The 21,894-nt window shown below is 44.6% G+C and overlaps 1 protein-coding gene across 2 annotated transcripts in view; it reads right to left on the bottom strand.

Moving 5' to 3' along the window:
* SCD1 (stomatal cytokinesis defective / SCD1 protein (SCD1)) overlaps positions 1-21,894 on the bottom strand; it is a 181,383-nt gene that overhangs the window by 70,855 nt on the left and 88,634 nt on the right. For both annotated transcript variants that reach the window (XM_087389222.1, XM_087389221.1), the window contains exons 8-11: positions 17,384-17,604; positions 11,933-11,987; positions 11,746-11,829; positions 2,792-2,987 (exon numbers count right to left, since the gene is read on the bottom strand). In XM_087389222.1, coding sequence (XP_087245348.1) covers positions 2,792-2,987; positions 11,746-11,829; positions 11,933-11,987; positions 17,384-17,604 — 556 coding nt within the window. The remainder of the gene's footprint in view (positions 1-2,791; positions 2,988-11,745; positions 11,830-11,932; positions 11,988-17,383; positions 17,605-21,894) is intronic.

Genomic DNA, 21,894 nt, shown 5'->3' with positions numbered 1-21,894 from the left:
CTTTTCTGTGTACTTTGTCCCATAAGCCCATGAGATATATCTTTCTTTCTTTCTTTCTATCGCCGATTTCATGGCCCCATTGCCACATCCACCCTGATGTCTTGATGGTGATGATGATGATGAGATAGTCGACTACCGACATGACATGACTATGTTGTATTAAGATTTAGTAATGACATTCTGCATATTTTGCATTTGCATTGGTGTGGATGCTCGTTTAGTAGCTCCACCACCACAGCTTGTTTGTACAAGGTTTTTCACAGTCTCAAAGACCCATTGGTCTTCCGAAGACTTTAATAAACTCTCTCTCTCTCTCTCTCTCTCTGCATTTGAGATCCGCGCACGACACCACTGCTTCTTTCCACTCTCCCGGCTGATCCATTTCCATAACCAGGTTTGTGTTGGCCTGGTTTTGATGGAGATGCGACGACAGAGAGAGACCCTGCTACAACATATCACACAGCATGACGTGACAATTCCACAAGAGACTAAACGACCACAGAGACATCCCCGACTTTTATGCCTTCGAATCAGCTCTAGGACACATTGGGATAGAGGAGGAGGAGATAGTTGACATGAGTGCAACATGGATCAGCAGGAAGAGACAGCGCAGAGCAGTGGAGCTTGCGATAGAGACGATGACTAGAGCGCACAAGACAGGGCTACATCCCATTGCCGCTCTACTCAGAGAAGACTGTCCAACCCGAGCTATGACCCTCCATATGGCCCATCGAATACAAAGATCACAGAGACCATGCCCCCTGCCACAATGAGAGATGGCTCGACAGCTACAGATGTGCCACATCTTCGCATCTCATTGAAAACTACCATGGTGCCCTCATATGCATTTGGAGCATTAGCATTACATGATATTTTGAGATTACTAGCTTAGCGTACCACTCAGCAAGGGCCTTAGCGAGCCCTTTGCTCCAGCCCTTAACAACTTGTACGAGCTATTCTGCTGACTGTACTTTTGTCTCATAGGCCCACCAAGATCCAAATCTACCACAACCAATCCCTGAGAGTATCAAAGGAGGGATTCATCATCAGACCCCACTATCTCGAGAAGAGAGAGGTCTCACATGCACTCACCATAGGACAGATGTGGGTTTCGTCCTATCACCTGAGGATCGAGGTAGGGACACCCGCTACACATTGGGGGTGGTTGAGATAGAGGAGCATTTTCCTGTGCTTGCCCAACCTCCTACGTGATCCGGGGACGCTACCATTGTCTCTACCTGAAGGGGAGCGGCTCTCACGACTGATCCACTTCCATGACCAAGTTTGCATTGGGCTCTACCGCTTCTGGCTGGAACACCCCAAGAAGGCAGCAGATCCGCACAACAAGGAGGCAACAGCAAAAATCGGCAGCTTGGAAGGGGGGACAGCAAAATTCACGAGTCCAGAAGGTAATGGGGCAGGAGAGAAGAGCCGCTCAGCCAAGAGAGAGCCTTGAAATGCGCTAGAGAGAGAAAGAGAGTGCATGCAAGCACATGCAAACACCTCGGCTGCCATGTGGCAAGTCATGCCACCTCATTAATGCCTCTAACCCACTCTTTTTGGTCACACTTATTCCTCATCTTGAGCCTAGTAAATGTACCTAGAACTAGACCTTAGGCCTAGCATTTGGGCCTAGTAAATGTACCTAGAACTAGACCCCACTTTTACATTGATTCCTAGGGACTTTTAGTTGTTTTCACTTCCTCTTAAGTTGTTTTCACTTCCTCTAGGCTGGTCCCCCAAAGCCAAAGTAGTCATAGTTTGTTTGCATACAGAAATCACGTCCTCATGACAAGAGCTATCACCTAGAAGGGAATGTCAAGTAGGACATATAAGCACAGGAGAGTCTACAAAGGGAATGTAACCATCACCTAGAAGGGTGTAGAGTAGGACAGATGAGCATAGGACAGGCCATTCACAGATCCTTTTATGTTACACATCATATAGAAGCCTTGACAAAAGCTAGTAAGGGTGGGTAGCACAATTTCAAAACATATCTGAAGCCTCAGGATGGATGTCATACGAAGCAGACTTAAGAACCCATCCATTCGCAAACAAATGGTGGGGGAAAATCTATGCAATGCCTATCCTTTGATGCACTATGAATGTCATACTAAAGTACACTTGAAAAGCCATCTGTTCACAAACAAATTAGGGGGGGAAGGTGTGTGTGTGTGTGTGTGTGTGTCCTACACGTTGACCTATCGTAAACGAAATTGTGCACCCACCTATACAAGGCAGTCACAAGACATAGCCGGAGGACCAAGCCACAACTTCAAACAAGGGTTTCTACGCGACTCTATGTGCGGCAGTACTGGCTTGTTTTGTCCCCCCCCCCCCCAAAAAAAAAAACATTTGTTTATTTTTATATTTTTGTAAAGAGATCAGAAGTAGCTAGCTACTGTCTCATTCCCGACCTTACCCTCAAAATCCCCTTCACTCTAGATTTTAAGAGTTAAAGCATCCAAAAAACAACCTTGTTTCTTTACCGACAGAAGAAACTAAAAATCTTAAACCATGCATTTATCAGTGAGCTTACGTGTTCAATGGAGAAAGATACTAATAATTTACCTCTACAACAGCACGTGCTACAAGCAATGGTATCATGACATATGCAAAAAAATGTCGTGGTATTCTGGAGGTACTCCACATTTCTGTGGGGCAGCTAGCCTAACTTCAATTTGCAGGCTCGATGATCCCATTCAATAGACTTTTATACAAAAGAAGTCCCCTAGTTTGTCAAATCTAAAGGACATTGGACCAGTTCCTGAGTAAGTACAGCTGTCTTAACCTGTGTCTTGACTGGAATAGTCGGAGATGGTCAATAACTCAGGTACAACTGCTGCAGGAGGAAGTATTACTGAAGGATTTTGCCCCTTTGACATTGCCTCCTGCAGCTTATCAACAAGGTTTTGTCCTGCTCGCATAGATCCATAACCTCTTTCCAAAAAATCCAGAAAACCCTGTGAGCTCAAGAATTGATCCATCTGCAATGCCCCTTATACGTTAGACAAGATCTGTAACATAATCCATAATCCATAACTGGATTAGACACAGCCAACTGGATTCATCTAAACATAACCAACTAATAAAGCAAAGTGTTACATGATCGCTGAAGACAAGCTTTGCAGAGCTGGATATAAATACAGATATAATTCAGAACATGCCCAAACTGATGCTGTACGAATAGACTGCACATTGTAGTGTTAGTCTCATGAGAGTTAGCCAAAGACAGCAAAACACGAACATAGGAGTTTTCATGTCACACATCACAGGGACTAGCTACTATTACATCAGCACCCATAGAAAATCGTGCCCTTGCAGCCCTATCCTTGGTACTGAGTCTCTGTCAAAAATTCCCAAGTTGACAGCATACTCTATCATGACAAAGGCTAGCATTGAGAATTAAAAAGAGTGGCTTGCGAAACTGAGAACATTTCTGGTTAGTCTCTCCAAATGAACAAGTTCAGGCAAAAAGATTAGTAGCAACAGTGCCTATGGCTTGAAAAAGAAAGAATATCAGTAGGCTGAACTTGAACAAAAAGTTCACAAGGCAAAATTCGCATATTTATTGATATGATGGAAACACATATCCACATCTCCAAATATAAAACATGACCTGTCAATGCTTAGCAACCAGGCAAATAGCAATAGAAGACACACAGACAAATGAAAGCAATCATAACGCATTCGTATGCAGAGTTTTCTCCAATAAGATACAAGAGTGATTTCAATGCCTGTTTACTCGAGGACCTCGACATGAACCAGGCTATTGGCTACCATGACCAGATGAGCTTCACTCTGATCCATATTCATAAGGCCCATCATTGGACATAGTCACTGACAATACAGGATAATAGTTGCTACCCTGCTATGTGGCTACTCTTAACAAATTTGCTATTGCCAATGTGGCTGTGAGCTTTGAAGTTCTAAGGTCTTCTACAAACTTTCAAGTTTCAACTTCGTGGCATGTGAAGTAGACAATGTTTCTAACAGTTAGGAACGCAATCCAACCATCTGTATTGTCACTATAATATTAGGAACACAATCCCACCAACCTGTCTTATCACTATAATATTATATAGTATGCATCTACTATCTAACATCCTCAATATCTTCACTGGATACTTATATACATTAGATATTCATATAGTATATATAATTAAATTTTATATGTACTATATTCTTAAAAAGATGATCGGCTTGAACTCGTTGCCCCGAAACGGGACAAATCCAGTGTCAATGCTATATTGGAAGGGTAGCAACCTATCTAAACAATATTAAAGAGACAAAACACAATACAGTGGGCTCTGTTATGGGTCGTAGCAACCCTAAAACCTGCGGTACTTCCAATTAGGAAAAAACAGCAAATGGAAAAAAAACAACAAAACACTTTTTTTTGGTAAGAAACCATCTCATTAAGGAGAATGTACATTCGTAGCTGGCCTGAATGTCACAAACACAGTATGCCTGGAATCTCTTATAGAGATTGAAGAGAGAAAGAAAGAAAGAAAGTTTATTAAAGTCTTCAGAAGACCGATGGGTCTATCAGACTGTGAGAAACATGGTACAAACAAGTTGTGGGGGTGGAGCTACTGAACGAGCATCCACACCAATGTAGAATGCAGAATACAAAAATGCAAAATGATAGTACTAAGTACAACATAGTCATGCCAGTGGTCAACTACAAATCATCATCATCATCATCATCATCATCATCATCATCATCATCGCCATCTCGACATCACGATGGATGAGGCAATGGAAGCACGAGATCGGCGATAGAGTGTTGTCGACTGCTCACGGGTGTGGCTCTGTGACGTCTCCTAGTCATAGCTTTGCGTTTAACAAGGACCACAGTAACCCCTATCAGTCGGGCTCCAACTCTGAACAGAGAGGGGATGTCTCCAAGTGTAATCTGCACGTCAACCATCTGTCTGAGCTATCGAGTCACTGGCTCTGGATCGCGATCATGTCAAAGCCTCATCTCGTGGGCGTCCATGTGATCTAGTAGGAAGAACTCCGTGAAACAGCTCTAAGAAGGGTCTGCTACGGAAGAAATATGCTCTTGTCTCCATGATCGAAGCATCCTCTCGCGGTGCCTGACTACCTCATGGATGAAGCCCGCCAAACATCTCTAGTCTGGGTAGGAGAGGAACCGGGACAAAACCCCAAAACTATCTCTGAAGAGGCAGTAGAAATGCCCTCGAATCTCATAGCAAACAAGGAACCTAAAGATGAAGTGCTTCTCCGTCTCAACCTCCTGCATGTCACATAATGTGCATATGCGTCTCTCCCTGGGTATGCCCTTTGCTCTGCCGCTCTCAATACCAAAGTCTATGTGAAGAGACCCGGAACTGCCCAATAGAGATCCTCAATGAGTGGGGTAGGTGGATCTATGTATATATTGGTGCGTCAATGAAACCCTCCTCTGTGATGTGCAAGCAGTGAACTATGTAGAAGCTGAGCTTCAATGGGAGCTCGCTCAGTCCCAACTAGGTCTGGAAAGTGTGTAGCTGCAAGAGATCTTCACGGATTACCTAGTTGACCTTGTGTGACAGGAGGGGAGAAAACGGAGCATCCATACTATACTGGAAGAGAGGGAGTCTATCCATGTGGAGGCCTAGTCGCTCAAACCGTCTCTCAGTCCGTGCATACCAACATCTCTGGTCCCCCCTTGCTGAAAGCACCATAGAGGACAAAGCTAGGTAAGGTAGTATGTTGTGTCAAGAAGTGTAATCCCCGTACTCCCTGACTCGGTGCAGATACATAATGACCTATAATGCAACATCTAGCTGTAATGGGGATGACCCAAACTCAGCCTAAATGATCTCGTGAGGAACGGGTGGCTTACCGTGAATCATCCGCGGTAGCATGAGAACCTGTAGCTGCTCCACACAAGCCCACTCTGTATCCGACTAGTCTAGCCCCCAACAAGGGCTCCCATACATCCCCACTGGGCGGACCACATTTAGGTTGCATGAATGAGCGTCATGGGTTCATAGACTTAAATTGGTTTCATGACATAGATGATATATGTTGTACATCCTGCTATCGTTTCTCACTAGGGTGATCTTGTAGCTTATGGTCTCTCTTTCCTCTAGTGAAGCTGAATGTAAAGCAGTAAATGCAGCCACTCAGGAATGTATGTGATTGACCATATTGTGAATGGTTACCTCATCGTGCTCAAATTCAATCACATTTGAAGCAGTATCACATCCTAGAATGGCATGAGGATGGATTCGATACTCAGTCTCATTAAAGGTAACATTTCAACTCATGATGATGCATCTAGTACTAGAGTCCAAAAACCCTTACTTTCACTACTACATCCAAAAAAAATTTGTTGATCCCCTTGTCATCAAGCTTTGATCATTGCTTTTCTCCACAAAATCTCCAAAAGAAGGAAGTCCAGCAACACTTGCAGCTGGGCATAACCAGGAGCACATACTCCAACCCCAAAGAAAGGGATAGGTTAGATGTTCTTGATCTAATGGAAAGTTTGGTTCTACAATTGTAGCTTAAATCTGACATTTTATTCATACATTGATTAGAAAAAACAGATTAGAATGCATGTAGGTTGATGAGGCTGGTGAATCACCATTTTGCATTTTCGTGTCAATAAAATACGGTTGGTGGAACAGCATTTTGCAGTATGAGCATTGTATTGTCAATACTTCCATCAGTGGGCATATGCTGCATCAAAGGCTATAGTGCCTACAAAAAAGCTGGGCAGCATTTTATTGCTTCAGCAACTGTTGTTGAGTCTACCAACACCAATTGGCACAATACAATATAATACAAATCCTTATTCAAAGTGCTTGTAGTGACTATTGTGATGTGAAAATATATTTTATTGCTATATGAGGTGTTTTATAGTTTAAGTGACTCTTAGTGAGAGGTTGTGTGAAGGTGTTTTGTGAACTTACCTTCGCTATGGAGTCCAAAGGGAGGTAGGGTGTTGTGTGAGCTCTTACATGAGACCTGTTTCTTCGTGTCAATCGGGTGACCAGAGATCGAGATATGTAATTAAACGTGGTTGTGTTGGGTCAACTGCCCAAGGGGGGGGGGGGGGAAAGAGTGTATTAATTCAAGGTCTAAGACCTAGTGTAAAGAGGAGGATGGGGAAATGTCTCTAGAGGGTTGGACGTGAGTGTGTTTCCATATACGAGGAGTTTTCTTTGGATATACAGGAAGGCTTTTCTCTATGCATGATGGTCTTCTCCCTCCTTCACCCCTACTTGCATCCCGACCTTGAAATAGAAGTAGCACATGAATAGATAAATCGGGTTTCATTTTGGTGGAGACGCCGTGTAAGCTTGTGGTCACGGAGGGAAGGGAATGGTATGGCGTGAAAGCTCAAGTGCTACGTAGGAAGACAAAAATGTGGAGGCTCAAAATCACAGAGCGAGACGTGAAGTTCACAGCTCAATGCAGGTAAGCTCGAGGTCACGCGGAAAGGAGAGCCTCGAAGGTGCTGGTTTTGTTCATACAAGGTGAACGTCGGCATGCTCGGTCACACAGGAAGACGGGCGTACAAGGGAAAGAGATTGCAATTCCAGCGTGATCACTTGGAGGAAAGAAGCGCTTGGTGTTTTGCCAAGGAGTTACGTATACAGTGATGATGAGGGTGTTTTATTGCCAAGCTTTAAAAAAATGACACAATGCAGGACCTTGATTGGGGAACGGGTTTGGTTTGCAAGTGTGATATAACAGTGCACAAAAAATCGTAGAAGATCCCCTTCTTCGAGGGAAGGAAAGGGAAGAGGCACAGGTTTCGGCATCTGTGGAGTTCAGTAAAAACAGGTACGTCCATAGTGATGGTTCTCAACAGGTGGAGGATTTTATTGATCATGTGAAGATCGAATGCAGGAGGTACAATGTTCATGGTGATTACTACAAGGTAACATATTTGGGTCAAGGATTTGACAAATATGCACAAACATGGTATGATGCGCTTCCCTTTGAAGTTCAATCAAGTTGGAGACTTCTTACGAGGGCTTTGGTGAATTCAAGGTGAATGAGCTTGAAATGGGAGCACAGGAAGAGTTGAAGGTTAATGAGCAGTGTGACACTTCTTCGCTTCTTGAAGGTGGACATTTTAGTGATGAAGATCTTGCTAATGGTGCTGAGGATGCTGCAGTAGGAACACAAGTTAATGTGGTTGAAGACTTTCTGTTTCTTGACAATGTGTTGCCTTTGGGTCTCCTTGATGAGTGTAACAGCTGACATGAGGAGGATGGTATGAAGTCCTTCACTTGCACAATACCCATGAGTATGCCAAAATTAGAGGACAGTTCTAGGTGTGTTTGCTCGTGTGTCCTTGGGTTGGCGATTTGCTGCGGAAGAGAGGCTGGGAGAGCCTATAGACTGCACTCAGGTGAGAATGCCCTTTGAGATAGATGGCCTTAATGCAGTGTCAGAAGACTCCTTTGTGGTCACAAATCAAGGTTCAGGTCAGGTAAATTTAGCAGGAGTTGATTGCATGCATTCAAGCATTGCTATGTGTGATGGGGATAAGGTAGAATTTCTGCAACATGATGGTGATGACATGATCGATGCTGATTTTGAAACCCTTTTGGATGAATCTTTAGAGGACATGCTCACTTTGAGATGAAAATGTTGTACAGGGTTCTCATACAAGCGGGGATATGCAGGATAAAGTGGCTGAAGTGCCATATATTTCAGCAAAGAATATGAATGAGGGTGAAGCTCTTCCTCAGGATATGATGCATAGAAGTCAATAAGATGTACCTGAGGGTGGGTTGTCTTTCAGGCACTTTTCTATGAGCATTTTTCAGATGGGGGGGATGCTCATGTGCTTCCGTATTTTGTTGACTCAGGTGATGTGATTGAGGGTATTGCAGCTTGTGGGGATGAGGTAGTGGAGCTTGTTGAGGGGTCTCTAGTTATGGATCATGGGCTGGGTAAGTCCAAGGGATCTATGTGTGTGGAGATGACCTCAAAGGTTGTGGCTTGTGCAGCCAGCCTCATGATGCAAGTGCAATGCCTAATGATGAATGGAGTGCAAAGGTGTCCCAACAGGGGGAAGAAGTTACTTGTTGGTTGGATGCTATGCATGCTCATGTGGGTATGAGTACTTCAGAGTATCGAGTTGATATTGAATTTGGGCAAAAGACTCTTGTTTGCCTTGGCTATGTAAAGGAAGGCATTGTGTGGCTTGGATGGATGCACTATATGGCAGAGTTTTTGTTAAGGTCTTTATGTTTTTGCTATCTTTCATGGTGGGTAGTATGCATGTGGGGGCTGGGGGCCCCCTCTCTTGATGAGTTCTTCTACAGTGGATGGCAGTTTTACTCATTATGCTTTAATACCAGATGATGGACCTTCCTTGGGAAGATGAGTTCATGCAGCTGCTGAGCATGCATTGCGTACTCCGCAGCTGGGGGGGGGGGGGCGGGGGTGCGGGGTGGGGGGAGGGGTGGGTGTGGGTGTGGGAATGTGATGTGAAAATCTTTTTTATTGCTATATGAGGTGTTTCATAGTTTTTAATGACTCTGAGTGAGAGGTTGTGTGGAGGTGTTTTGTGAACCCACCTCCGCTATGGAGTCATAGGGTGTTGTGTGAGCTCTTACATGAGACCTGTTTCGTGTCAATCGGGTGACCAGAGATTGAGATATGTAATTAAACGTGGTTGTGTTGGGTCAACTTACCAAAGGGGGGGGGGAAGAGTGTATTAATTCAAGGTTTAAGACCTAGTGTTATAGAGGGTTGGACGTGAGTGTGTTTCCATGTTTTCTTTGGATATACAGGAAGGCTTTTCACTGTGCACGATGGTCTTCTCCCTTCTTCACCCCTACTTGCATCCTGATCAAATAGGTGTAGCACATGAAATGATATATCCGGTTTCACTATCTAATAATCTTTCTCTCTATCCCTGACAAGCACTTGTCATGTTCAAAAAATGACAGCAAATCCTCTTTTGCCAAAAGAGGACACGTAAAGCAAATTCTTCTTAACCCCTCCTAGCACATACAGAACATCTTCAAGGCATAAATCAGTCCCATCACCCGATGTCAGAATTATTGGCACAAGACACTCTTTTGCCAAAAAGAGCAGTCTGCAACTCTGCAAAAATTTCACAGTGCTGTGAATTATACTGTAGCAACAAAAGAACACAGTTCCACAAGCCAATACTTGGCTAGACAAATGCAGCTTGACTATAAAATAGAATCAAATCTACCCCAAACAAGCCAATATTTGGCCCAAACGAAACACAACCCTTCTGAATGATTTGTGTACCAGGAAACATCTCCAAAGATGACTAAAATCACTAATTTCCAATCAGAAAGTCTATGCTCTAAGGGCAGCACCACTCTCAATGCAAGAGCTGAATAGGGCAGGCCTGTACTTGCAAAATTCAAGTTGATTTGACTGCTGTTGTGCTCAAAATTGACCCACAGCTGAGTGTTCATTGACTGAAACTGGCCCAGCTCCAAATGAAGGCATCCAGGTCTAGAACTGGAGCAACAACAAAAAAGAGGTTGAAATGAACTGTAGCAGCTCCAGGGCGGCAAAAATACCACCAAAAATCAGTAGACCGGTTGTACGGTAGCTCCAAAAGGCCTCCAAACTAGGCGACCAGCTACATGAATCCCAAAATTGAGCCAACATGAATCCAAAACTGAGCCGACCAGCAGCTGTTAAAGCTCAAAATCTGCTCTTCAAGTGTGTTTTTGCTGTAGGAGGTGTCATCCAGCCTTGTAACGCTCCAAAAATCAGTTGCCTAGCTGTAGAACACCTGTAGAATGTAGCAGCTGATGAAAAACGAGCTAAACAGTGAAGGTTTTCGAGATAAAATTGCAGTTCTTCACGACAGAAGTTGTCCCCGAAGGCCGGGAGGTGAGGGGAGGTGTGGGGGAGCAAGGGCAGCCTGCTCTGATACGAAATGTGAGGTGTGGAGATGGAGAGAGCACAAAAACGTGGGGTGAAGAGAAGTTGCAAGAATGACATACAACAGGGCTATCAACATGATAAAACCCTAAAATCCTAGGTAAAACCTAGGGTGAGTTAAAACTCACTAACACCAACTGGAGTTAGGGGGGAAAACTTAGAAGGAAAAAGTACCCCTAACCCTCCTAACTAACTAATACATTGGCCACAGCCTTGAATATTACAATATTCCCAGCAATCAACCCCCCACATAGACAACTTACCCCTTATTTTGCCAGGTCAGTGCCCCACTTTTCTGCCATGCATGACATGAGGTTCTTCATTCCTACAACCATCGAACATGTGATCTGTCACCTAGCTCTAATGCCCATCTTGTGGACTCAGCAAATACCCTCATCCTTGCTCCTCCTCTTAAGATCTTAATCTCATTCTTATGAAACCTAACCCTCCAAAACATCATTCTACATGCAACGATGACTTTGAGCTGTCCATAAATCTCAAACCCCCAACGTCGCACCACAAAGCAACTGACAAACACCAACACCCAAAGGCTCGTATGCCCACGTGTACTATTTTGCAGAAATCAAGTGATGATAATTACAGCTACTAGCACCCCTATATGCCAAATAATAATTGCAACATTTAGCCTTGCAAACCTATTATTTTCATGGCCCAAACTACAAGATAACCAACTTCATAATTTTATTTGACAAGATAAAACAGATTTATTCACATGAATTGAGATGCCAACTTTCAAACACCGATTGTTTACACCATATCAATCCCTACACCACACACACAATAATGCCAACTTAACATAGGATTAATTACCATAACGTCACGAGGAAGTCCTGTAATGCGAGAACGTTTTCTTAAAAATGCCTCCTTATTGAAAACATTAGCTGCGGTGTTCTCCTGCATGTATGCATTCAAGTTCAGATCAAACGCTTGCTCCTATATGCGATGAGCGACAATACGATTTCCCTGACAAAAACTGAGAAAGCAAATTGAAATGTACCACAAAATCGCGGTATCCAGATAGAATAGTAGCAAAGAACTTGAGAAAAATCAGCCTGCAGCATGCAATCATACAAATCCGTTAATCATTACATAACATAAAAGAGTTCTACTTCATATGTAAGAAGTCTCACTAAAACACCTAGAACCACATTAAACTAATCTCTTTGGTGCAAGAAATTTTGAAAACGTAGAGAAAAAATGAGTGAAAGAACAAAAGACAGGGAAAAGAGATAAGGGAAAAAGGGGGTTTGTAAGAAACATCAAAGCAAGAGTAAGAGAGAGAAACAAATACAAGGATGAATTAATAAGCTAATTCTGCTTATCATAAGCTGCTATTTAGGTTTCCTGAAATTCTGGAATCTCTTGGCTAAACCCACTCTTCGAGATTGAGCAAAACAGGAGTAAAGGGGCATTTGTAGCAGCTTAAATAAAGAGACAACCAAAACAACTACACACTACTATAATTGTATTTTTCTTAACATATGATTTTGTACTATCTGACAGGACATCCTAGTTTATGTAGATTTTCATCCCCAAAAGGAAAAAAACACCCAAAGGTTTCCAAACATGCCTCGTCAGAAGGAAACCCATTTCCCTCTTCTTTTGGTTTCCAACCTCATGAATGTAATTTTCTAACCGCATTATATGCGATGTAAACCACACTCTGCCACATGGCCACAGTATGTAGGCAAGTACAGTGATTTTTTCATTTGGAGGCGTCATTTTCCAAGAGGATTTAAATCAAGGCTTTCTTAATTTTTTGTTTCACATTATTGGTGCTTAAAAGCTAATCAGTAGACAATTAACAGATAATCTCAAGATGGCCTTGTTTGGCTAGAAAGGGGGTCACTATATATCGCATCCATGGACTCTTCCCTAATGTGTGATGGTCTTTCTACTAATGTCTTGTTTACCAGAAGGGAGGAGCTCTCTGGGTATGCCTGCAGCTCTCCCTAGTACCTACCTCAATCCGTAGCTGATGTGATGAGACTCGTAGCTGACCAATGGCGATCCTCAGTGCATGTGAAACTCTCATGTCCTCAAGATACTGAGGTCTGATGACAAGACCGTGCTCTGAGATCCTCAGGAAGTGATCACAGCAAAACTAGATCTTGGTGGAGAGCTCTTCTCCCCCCCAAGCCCTAGATGTATGAAGCTGGAGGAGGTCCAACCGTATGATACGGTTGATCTCATCTCGTGGGATCATCTCGGGTGGTGCCTCCAAGCTGTACTGAAAGGGAGGAAGTGTCTCCATCTGAATGCCGTGACCACCAAACCATGTGGATACCCGTGCGTACCATGCTGTATCGACACCACTCTCTGCTAATGCTAGTCTTGGTAGTCTCCACTAGGGTAAGGACCAAACTCTGTGGAGAAACATCACCGTCTGAAAGATGGCATCAACCTGGAGGGGGGTCATGGCGAGCTCTGCCTATATAATCTGATGAGAGATTGAGGGTTTACTCCGAATCATCCTAGATCCCATGGTCACCTGTAATTTCTCAAATCTCTTCCATTCCGTCGCTGAAATGTCACTCTCCCAGAAAGGTACTGCGTACATGGCAATCAGTCTCACTAGTGTGTCAAAGAGCCAGCCCTTCATCCGGGGGGGGGGGGGGGGGGTCCTTGAAGTGTGCCTGGAAGCATCGTCTCTCTAATCGGGCCAGGGCACCCCATCCTCGTGTGAGTCGTGCCGTACCTGCATGGATCATCGTGAAACCTGGTCCAATGAACATTATCCCCAAATATCTGTAGGACTACACTATCTCCACAGGCTCGCCCCGATGTGTGAGACTATGGTGATGGGATGCTATTGTTCGCAAGGTGTTGAAGATCATAACCTCGGTCTCCCCAAGGTTAACAGTCAAGTCTCTCTCCTTGCAAAACATCTCCAGAGCCTCTAGATGTTTCTGCAGCCCCTATGCGGAGGATGATATGAGAACTATGTCATCGGCATATAACAATATCATCACCATCATGTCAACTAGGAGCAAACCCTCTCCGCCTAATCGATCGACAAAAGAAGTGATCTTGTCGATATAGAGCACTAAGAGAGTTGGTGATAGGGGGCAGCCTTGCTTTACTCCAATGGTGCTCTCAATCCAATCTGATAAGCCTCCTGGGGCATGTATCCTCCCTCTGACCGACTCATATAAACTCATGACCCCCCAAATCATGATGGCTGGGAGCTGTAGTTCCTGTAATCGTAGTTCCTATAATCTCCTGATTAGGCAAGAGCGTGGGACAATGTCAAACGCCTTACGAAAGTCTACGAAGCAAGTGTAGACTTTCTAATGCCTCGACTTCTCCTCCTCAATAATAGCCCTCAGGGTGAAAATGTGATCCAAGATGGAGTGTTGTCTCCAAAATCATGCCTCCCTATGTGCCCGCTGTCCATGGCCCTCTGTGTGACTGTTGATCTCCCTCTCTAGTACCGACCCATATATCTTAGCCAAAGTATGGCCAATCATAAGAGTACGGTAGTTCCCAATGTGCATGGGATCGCCTGCCTTGTGTATCGGTACTATGGTGGTAGTGCTACAGGTAGGTGGGAAGCCATGGCATACAGCATATAGGGAGCAAGCACATGTGTCCCAGACTGTGGGATCTGTGATGAGAATGGGTGAGTTCCCTTCTGATAGGAGTCCCCATCCCGTGGTAGGATCTCCTCCGCGAAAAGAACTGATCACCTCGTCCATCCTGTGCATGAGGAAAGCCTGCTTCTTACGTTGCGTCACTCCGCGTGAGATCCAGTGTGCCTCTGGCAGAGTCAAATGTTCCAGTGTTATCTCACGTGTAAGGTGGGCTCTCATCTCTCTGCACTCATCATCAAACCATGGATTTTGGGGCATCTTCCCATCTGAAACACATGCAGATCGTGTCGTAGGAAAGGATCTAGCGGCAACATCCTATATCACTGATGTGACAGTGTCTAATGCATGTGCGAGGTCCATCCCATCGCCAAGTAGTATTGGAAGCTCAGAAGCTAGGTGGCTCATGTACACTGGGTCGAGCACGGTCAAAATGAATCTGGACACGAGCGGGTGGTGGAGGGGTCCTCCTCATGGCCGGCGTGGCGACCAATATGCAGAAAGTGAGATATGAGTGGTCAGCTCCAAGTGGAGGAGGTGGCACCATAAAATCTTGTATCCGTGGGGCCAATGCTAGTGGGCCGAGCAGATAGTCTACCGTACTACTCCCCCCTCCATGTGGGAAACAGGTGAGGCCACCAGAGGATGGCCATCTGCGAAGCCCACTATATATGATCAAGTCATGTATGGCTCCTAGCTCGAGTAAATGTCTCCCATATGCTGTCACTGGTGCATCTGCATCTGCCGACTCCCTCACGATCCCTAGCTCTGTTGCATCCATCTCCGGTACTATGAGGGAATCCTCATCGAAATCTAATAGGCCCACCTATCTGTTCCCAGTTCGTGCATTGAAGTCACCAAGGAGGAGAGTGTCCCCCGTGTACTCATAAGGGTGGATCTATCTGTGGCTGTTCGCAGCTTTACCACCAAAGGCCTCGTTGGTGCATCTGTTTTACCCACTCTCCAGGCTGATTCACAACTGAGGTTTATTCCCATTTTGTCAAAGAGGGTTTTGGTGCCTGCCATGGGGCTATCACCTACTATTAGGCCTCTAACCAGCACATTTAGACTCTTGCTGTCCCGTCGTTTTTCTTCCTCAATTGTTTCAGAAATGATCGCCCTTTACTTTGGTGTTGTGTCTTTCTTTAGTACATCTTTCCATGCAAGCATATCTGCTGTCCCCTTCATGATTTGCTGTGTGAACTCGGCATGTTTCCCTTGTAGCGTTGCTTGCAAAGCTGCCATTTCCTTTTTGAGTTGTTCATTCTCTGATTTCAGCATATCAATGATCTTGTATCCTTCCTCTGATGTCCCCTTCGCATTCTTGAGTTGCTGCATTTGCTCTTTAATGGTGTTCAGCTCCTCGTTAAAAGGTGGCTGAAACTCCCCTTCTTCCCAATGAGCACTTGCTTTCAGTTTGTCATTCTCACTTTGGAGGGCATCAACATGGGCTTCCAATGTCTCAATTTTTAAGGTCAAATTGCTGTTTTTTTCACCCAAAACACGAGTAATGTCCTGCATCATTTCACCTTTCTCACATACCCATTTGTTTTGCATCTCCTCTTGCCATTTCTTCATTTCATCTTGCATTTGGGCTCGAAGGTTTAAGAGCTATTCTTCTCTAGTCTCTCTCAGCTTCTTGCGTAAGCCTTCAATTTCTGTGTCTTGCATCTTACATATTTCCTTGAGTGTTGATATGCAAGCCTTGGCGCTCAGGTCTTCTATTTTCTCCGCCTTCATCCAGATGAGGCTATACTTCTGGTCCTTATCACCCCTTGTTTCCTGGTCGGGTGAGCTCTCCTTTGTTCCCATGGTGGCAGCCTTTCTTGATCTGAAGTCTTCTTTGGTGTAGATTGTGAGGGCTGAGGGAGAAGCTGGCTACCAAGCTCAGCCTTGGTGTTTTTCGCAGCCTAAGGCTGCTTCACAAACAAGCAGCAAGAAGCTGCTCATGGGCCTCCATGGCGGGCAATGGCGCAGCAGCAAGGGCGGGCAATGGCGCAGCAGCAAGGGTGGGGCAGAGGTGCAGCAAGTGCGCAGCAAGGGTGGGCAATGGTGCAGCAGCAATGGCGGGGCAGAGATGCAGCAATGGAGCAAGCAGCAGCAGCGCGGAGGAAGGGAGCAGCAGCAGAGGAGGTGCAGCAATGGAGGCGCAGACGGGGCAGAGATGCGGCCGGGCAGACTGGCTGGGCGAGCAGGTAAGGCTAGCGTAGCGGGTAGCTGAGGCATGGTGGGGAGGAGTGGAGCAAGGTGGGGAGCTGGAGCATGGTGTGGCGGGGCAGCCTGGCAACGTAAGGCATGGTGAGGAGGAGCAGCGAGGCGGAGAGAAGCAGCAAGGCGGGGAGGGAGAGCAGCATAGCGGGGGGGAAGGCGGGGGGGGGGGGGGGGAAAGAGAGAGAGAGAGAGAGAGAGGGAGAGATATTTTATGTTGTTTTTCAGCACAAAACTTATAACAACCTAGACACCAAGATCCATTATTAAAATTTGACATCTAAAGCAGTGCATAACCTCAAACCAGATCGACATCCAAAACACGGGAACTAGCAAAATGCCCTTAAACATGAAAATATCCGCCATTGCAAGCATGAACCCTGGTTTTGAGAGAGAGAAAGAAGAAGCAAAGAAACAAAGATACATTAAATTCTTCGGAAGCCCTCGCGGACCTAAGAGACAAGGTCAAGAAAGTACATCCCCAGCTTCATAACTAGCATCAACAACACGTGAAAGAGGCAGAATCCATAAAAATTGCACACAATTTCTGCCCTCAAGGCACAAATGTGGAGCACCTGTAATGCAACTAAATTTGTGTAATGTAAGAAATGGGACTAGGCATAGCTCTTTCAATTTCAAAGTGTGTGTACCTTAATTCAGTGTCATGATTTGCACTCCAACATTTATTCCCCTTGAGAGTGCGAGCATCACGAAGAGCCCCAACTTTCTCCTGCATTCGATCCAGGTCAACAAGATTGGGATACAAAAGTTCCATCAAGTCTGCTCTCAGTTGTCCCAATTCAGGTTCAGGAATTGGAGGAATCTCCTCCAAAGGCGTAATTCGATTCTGATCCAAATGGACCACCACAACCTGCAAATCCATGCTACATCAGTCAATTCACTCAACTGTGTGCAAAAACATGAATTGCCATCACTGAACATAGAAACACAAGTCAAAAAGTGTGGATTTGGGTCTTGGCCTTTTCTTTTTTGAATAGAAATGTACTTACCTGTATTCCTGTACTAAAAGCCATCGTTGCAAATAAAAGATTTTTTATAGTCACACCATTTGTAACATGTCATATGTTTGGACAAAGAGTAGGTCCCATCACTTGTCCTCTGCCGTAATGAAAATGCTTGTTCATCTCTAAAACTTCTTTATTGTAGATCTCTACAGCTGCTTTAACACGTTAAAAATAATGCAAGCTTACTTTTTTCCTCTCCTTTTCATACACAAAGCCCTAACCTTCAACCAATGGTCATAATCTAATGGGCTTCGCCATTGAGCAATATTGTATAGGAATACTCACTTGATAACAAAACACAACTGGAATGCTTATGATCACTACCTCAAGGTTTACTGGGAAGCTGGAATTATTAAGAGTGGCCAAAAAAGAAAGAAAAAAGTTAAATAACATCTTTGAAAGAGGTCTATGAGACTGAAGACAATAAAAGCTTCACTAAAGCGGGCATCTACACCCAAGGCTGATGTCTAAGGCAAGAGTATCAAAACTGCAATGTCTCTATGGGGAGTACATGATTGTTCGTTGCCACAACACCAAAAAAGAGGAGGGTAATCCCTTGTCGGAGGACTAGTTGGTCAACTGACCATCAGAGTGATAGAACCTATGCATGTTGTCTGGGAACCAACTATATAGCTTTGCATTTGAGAAAAGCTAGAGAATCTACAAAATGGATCCTAGGATAGGACTTCAACCATGGCTTGACCAAAATGAATGGAGCTTCAACAAACAACACTTGAGCTAGCCTCTTTTATTAGAGTAGATTGAATGTAAACTCACCAAAAACGTCATAAAATTTTAGGTCCCCATTCTTGTGAGTGAATCCTCTCAAGTTGAAATCCTCTTCACCTACAGGCAATAGGCTTAATGCTTTCTCGCTCAAATAAATGTAGAGCTTTTCACTTTCGATGAGATCGTGTCTCTAAAACAATGTTCAAGCAAGTAGAAAAGGTACAAGCTTAGGCATTCCTAAATGATTTTGCATACAACCCCAAATAGTTGAATTTGGCATGCTTGGGAGATGGAATACTCACTTCCTGGAACATGGTTGGCAGCCAAAACAACTACAATAGCCCTCCCTCCATCAAGTTGTGTATGGAGGTAAGCTTTCCCAGTTGCCACAATGTTCCAATTGGCTAAGGATAGAAGAGCTGATCTCAGCCAACAATGGCTCTAAATCTGGTGAGGACTGGTGCTGTCTCGAAAAAGGAAATCAATGATAGAGCGCTTCTGTGCACAGCTCATCAGTTCACCTGAGCCCCTTTGTCCTCCCCTATGGTCTCCAAGAGATAGCTCATCGTCTGATAAGCACCACCATCACACTAGTAGTTTGTCTCACCAAGTCCATAGTAAGAAGAGATATTTGCCGTCTGCGAGTGTGAGTCGACTCAAGGGCAAGTCTTCAATGTCATGCTCTCTGTGTCCCAGCTTCGTCATATCCCCTGCTGCCTCAGTCTCAACTCCCAAGGTAGACGTCGGTGATCCTCCTTTGGCTAGACTTTGACAAGCCCTCCTAGTCCCACCTTGAAAGTCGGACTCTGTCGCTCGGCTTTGCATAGGAAAGTCACCACATTTAGCTGATCATGGTAGGCCAAGAAATCTAAGGGAGGTCTAAATCTCCTCGCAAAGTAGGAAGTAAAACAATCCATGGATCTCATAGTGCATAGGTCATCTAAATGAGAAGTGCCCGTCTATCTTAACTTCCTACATGGCGCATAGAGTTCAAATTCCTCTCGTGTGGAGTGCCCTCTGCTCATCTTGTCTCACTATGTAGCCAATGAAAGGATACTCATAACTTCCCAATTGATCATCATCAAGGCATGTGGAAGATGGATCTAAGAATAGCTGGGGGGTCAGATAAACCCTCCTCAGAGATTTGCACGCAATGATCTTTGTAGGAGCTAAGTTTTATTTAAAGCTATTGAGGTGCTAGCCATGTCCTATATGTACGGAGCTATAGAAGGTCCTCTCTGATGACCTCATTCACCTCGTGATAGACAAGCAAAATGGATAAGACTCAAGGCTATACTGTATTAGTGGCAATCTATCTGTATAGAGTCCCAAGCTTGCAAACTATCTACCTGCCAGAGCATATCAAGTCCTTTGATCCCCCTCTGCCTCTAGTGCCATAGAAGACGTTGAGGCCAGCTAAGGTAGCCTACACCCTCTTGTTGTAGTGGTGTCGGAGGGCCTAACTTTATGAAGGTGTGTCACCACATTGGAAGAATGCATCAAGCTATAGAAACACTGCTCGCAGGGTATGGAGTGGGACCAATGGCTTGCTATGGATTATCCGTGCAAGAAATAGAATCTGTAGTCTCTCAACACACAGGACCAATCTATGTCAAATAGATCTCTCCCCTAGAAGGAATTGCCATCCTAATTGAGCGAGCAAGAGAGTCGAATAGGAGAGACTTGGTCTAGGGGTCTTGAAAATGGGAATGAAAGCACAAATGCTCTAGTCTCGCAAGTGTAGCATATCCTCTAATCAATGTGGCATGCATAGCTGGTCTCATCATAACGATCGAACTTGAAAAGAGAAACTTCTAACTATGTATAAGACAATAATCTCAGGTGCTCCGTCCAAGGTGAACTACTCTCAGTGTGTCATTGCCCAAGATGTTTTGAAGATCATGACTTGGTATTCCCAACTTTGACCTTCAGATCATGCGTGTCACAGATAGTCTGGAGTGTATCTAGGAGTCTTGGATAAAGGATAACCCTATCTAACCCAATCGTGTTCATGATCCCCTTTGTCCACATGATCATTGTCCTAACTCTCTACCTAATACCCACTCACTGAGTGTCTGACTGCCCAAATGATGTCCCAACTACCCACTCATTGAGTGTCTGGCTGCCCAAATGAAGAGTCAGGCCCATGCTACCATGTCAAAAGCCTTGCGAAAATCCGCAAAGCAACAGTAAACCCTCTACTTCCATACCCTAGCCTTCTCAATAATACCTCTCACATTTAGTAGAGAGAGTGATGGGAGTTGGAGCGCAGATGACGAGTCTTTTTTGGAGGGCACTTTTTGAAAATATGGGTATCAAACTTCTCATCCTCTTTTCATCCAAGGACAGATGGACAGTCGAAGGATGCTGACTCCACAACTTTGGATCTTTTGAACTGCTATGTTTCAGAGCACAAGGCAAAATGGGAGCAATATTTGCCACTCATAGAGTTTGCTTACAACAATACAATACATACTACTACAAGTAAAGCACCTTTCGAGATTGTGGAAAGTGGAAGGAAAGTTCCACCCATTTTGCACACCAAGGATAAAATCTTTGAAGCCGATCGGTACGTGGAGAATTTAGATGAGGCATATAGGAAAGTGAAGTTGGCTCTTCAGAGGACTCAAGAGAAGCAAAAGAGCGCGGCTAATCACCATAGACACGAGCTGGTTTTTAAAGAAGGTGATTGGGTACTCTTGCGCTTTCAGAAAGCAAGACTCAGGAACAAGAAGGGTAAGGAAAGGCTGTACACTAACCTGAATATGCATTATTATGCGCCTTTCCAAGTCTTGCAAAAGATAAATGATTAGCTTACAGGCTGAAGCTACCGGATCAGTGGAGGAGACATAATGCCTTCATGTGAGCTTGTTGAAACTATTCCATGGTGATGTGCCACAGGATATGCCTCTAGAGGAACAGCCTGAAGATGAGGAACAGGGTACCAGAATAGATATTGGCACATAAGGAACGAAAGGGCCTATATCCAGGAGGTGAAAGAGGTATAGAGAAGCTGCAGACTACGCTAATAAGGGCCAGCTACCTAGGCTAAGGTTCCAAACAACAAGGTGGAGGGATCACTGGACGGAGAGTCTACATACACTCAATGGAGCACGTGGGCTCAGAGATCTAGAGGTGCCAAACATATAGTAGGAGAACCTTTTGGTATTGTATCTTGTCCAGTTTGTGGACGGACGGAAATATAAAGTGGGGGATTGCGACGGGGACGGAGCTATTACCTCAAGCCATTGTTACCACTCCAACCACATCAACCTTGGCAGCGGTGACAATGCTAGGGGACATTGTATTAGTGAAAGCATGGCATATCAGGGATGCGCTATCATTGTGGGTACGACGACAAATATGGTGCTGCCACATATTCAGATGGCGGACACTTCTTTCAAGGC

The sequence above is a fragment of the Dipteris shenzhenensis genome, chromosome 18 (genome assembly GCF_047967505.1).
Source record: "Dipteris shenzhenensis isolate YYH24624 ecotype China chromosome 18, Dip_SZ_1.0, whole genome shotgun sequence".
Classification (NCBI taxonomy): Eukaryota; Viridiplantae; Streptophyta; class Polypodiopsida; order Gleicheniales; family Dipteridaceae; genus Dipteris; species Dipteris shenzhenensis.
This window is presented reverse-complemented; position numbering and strand designations above follow the sequence as displayed.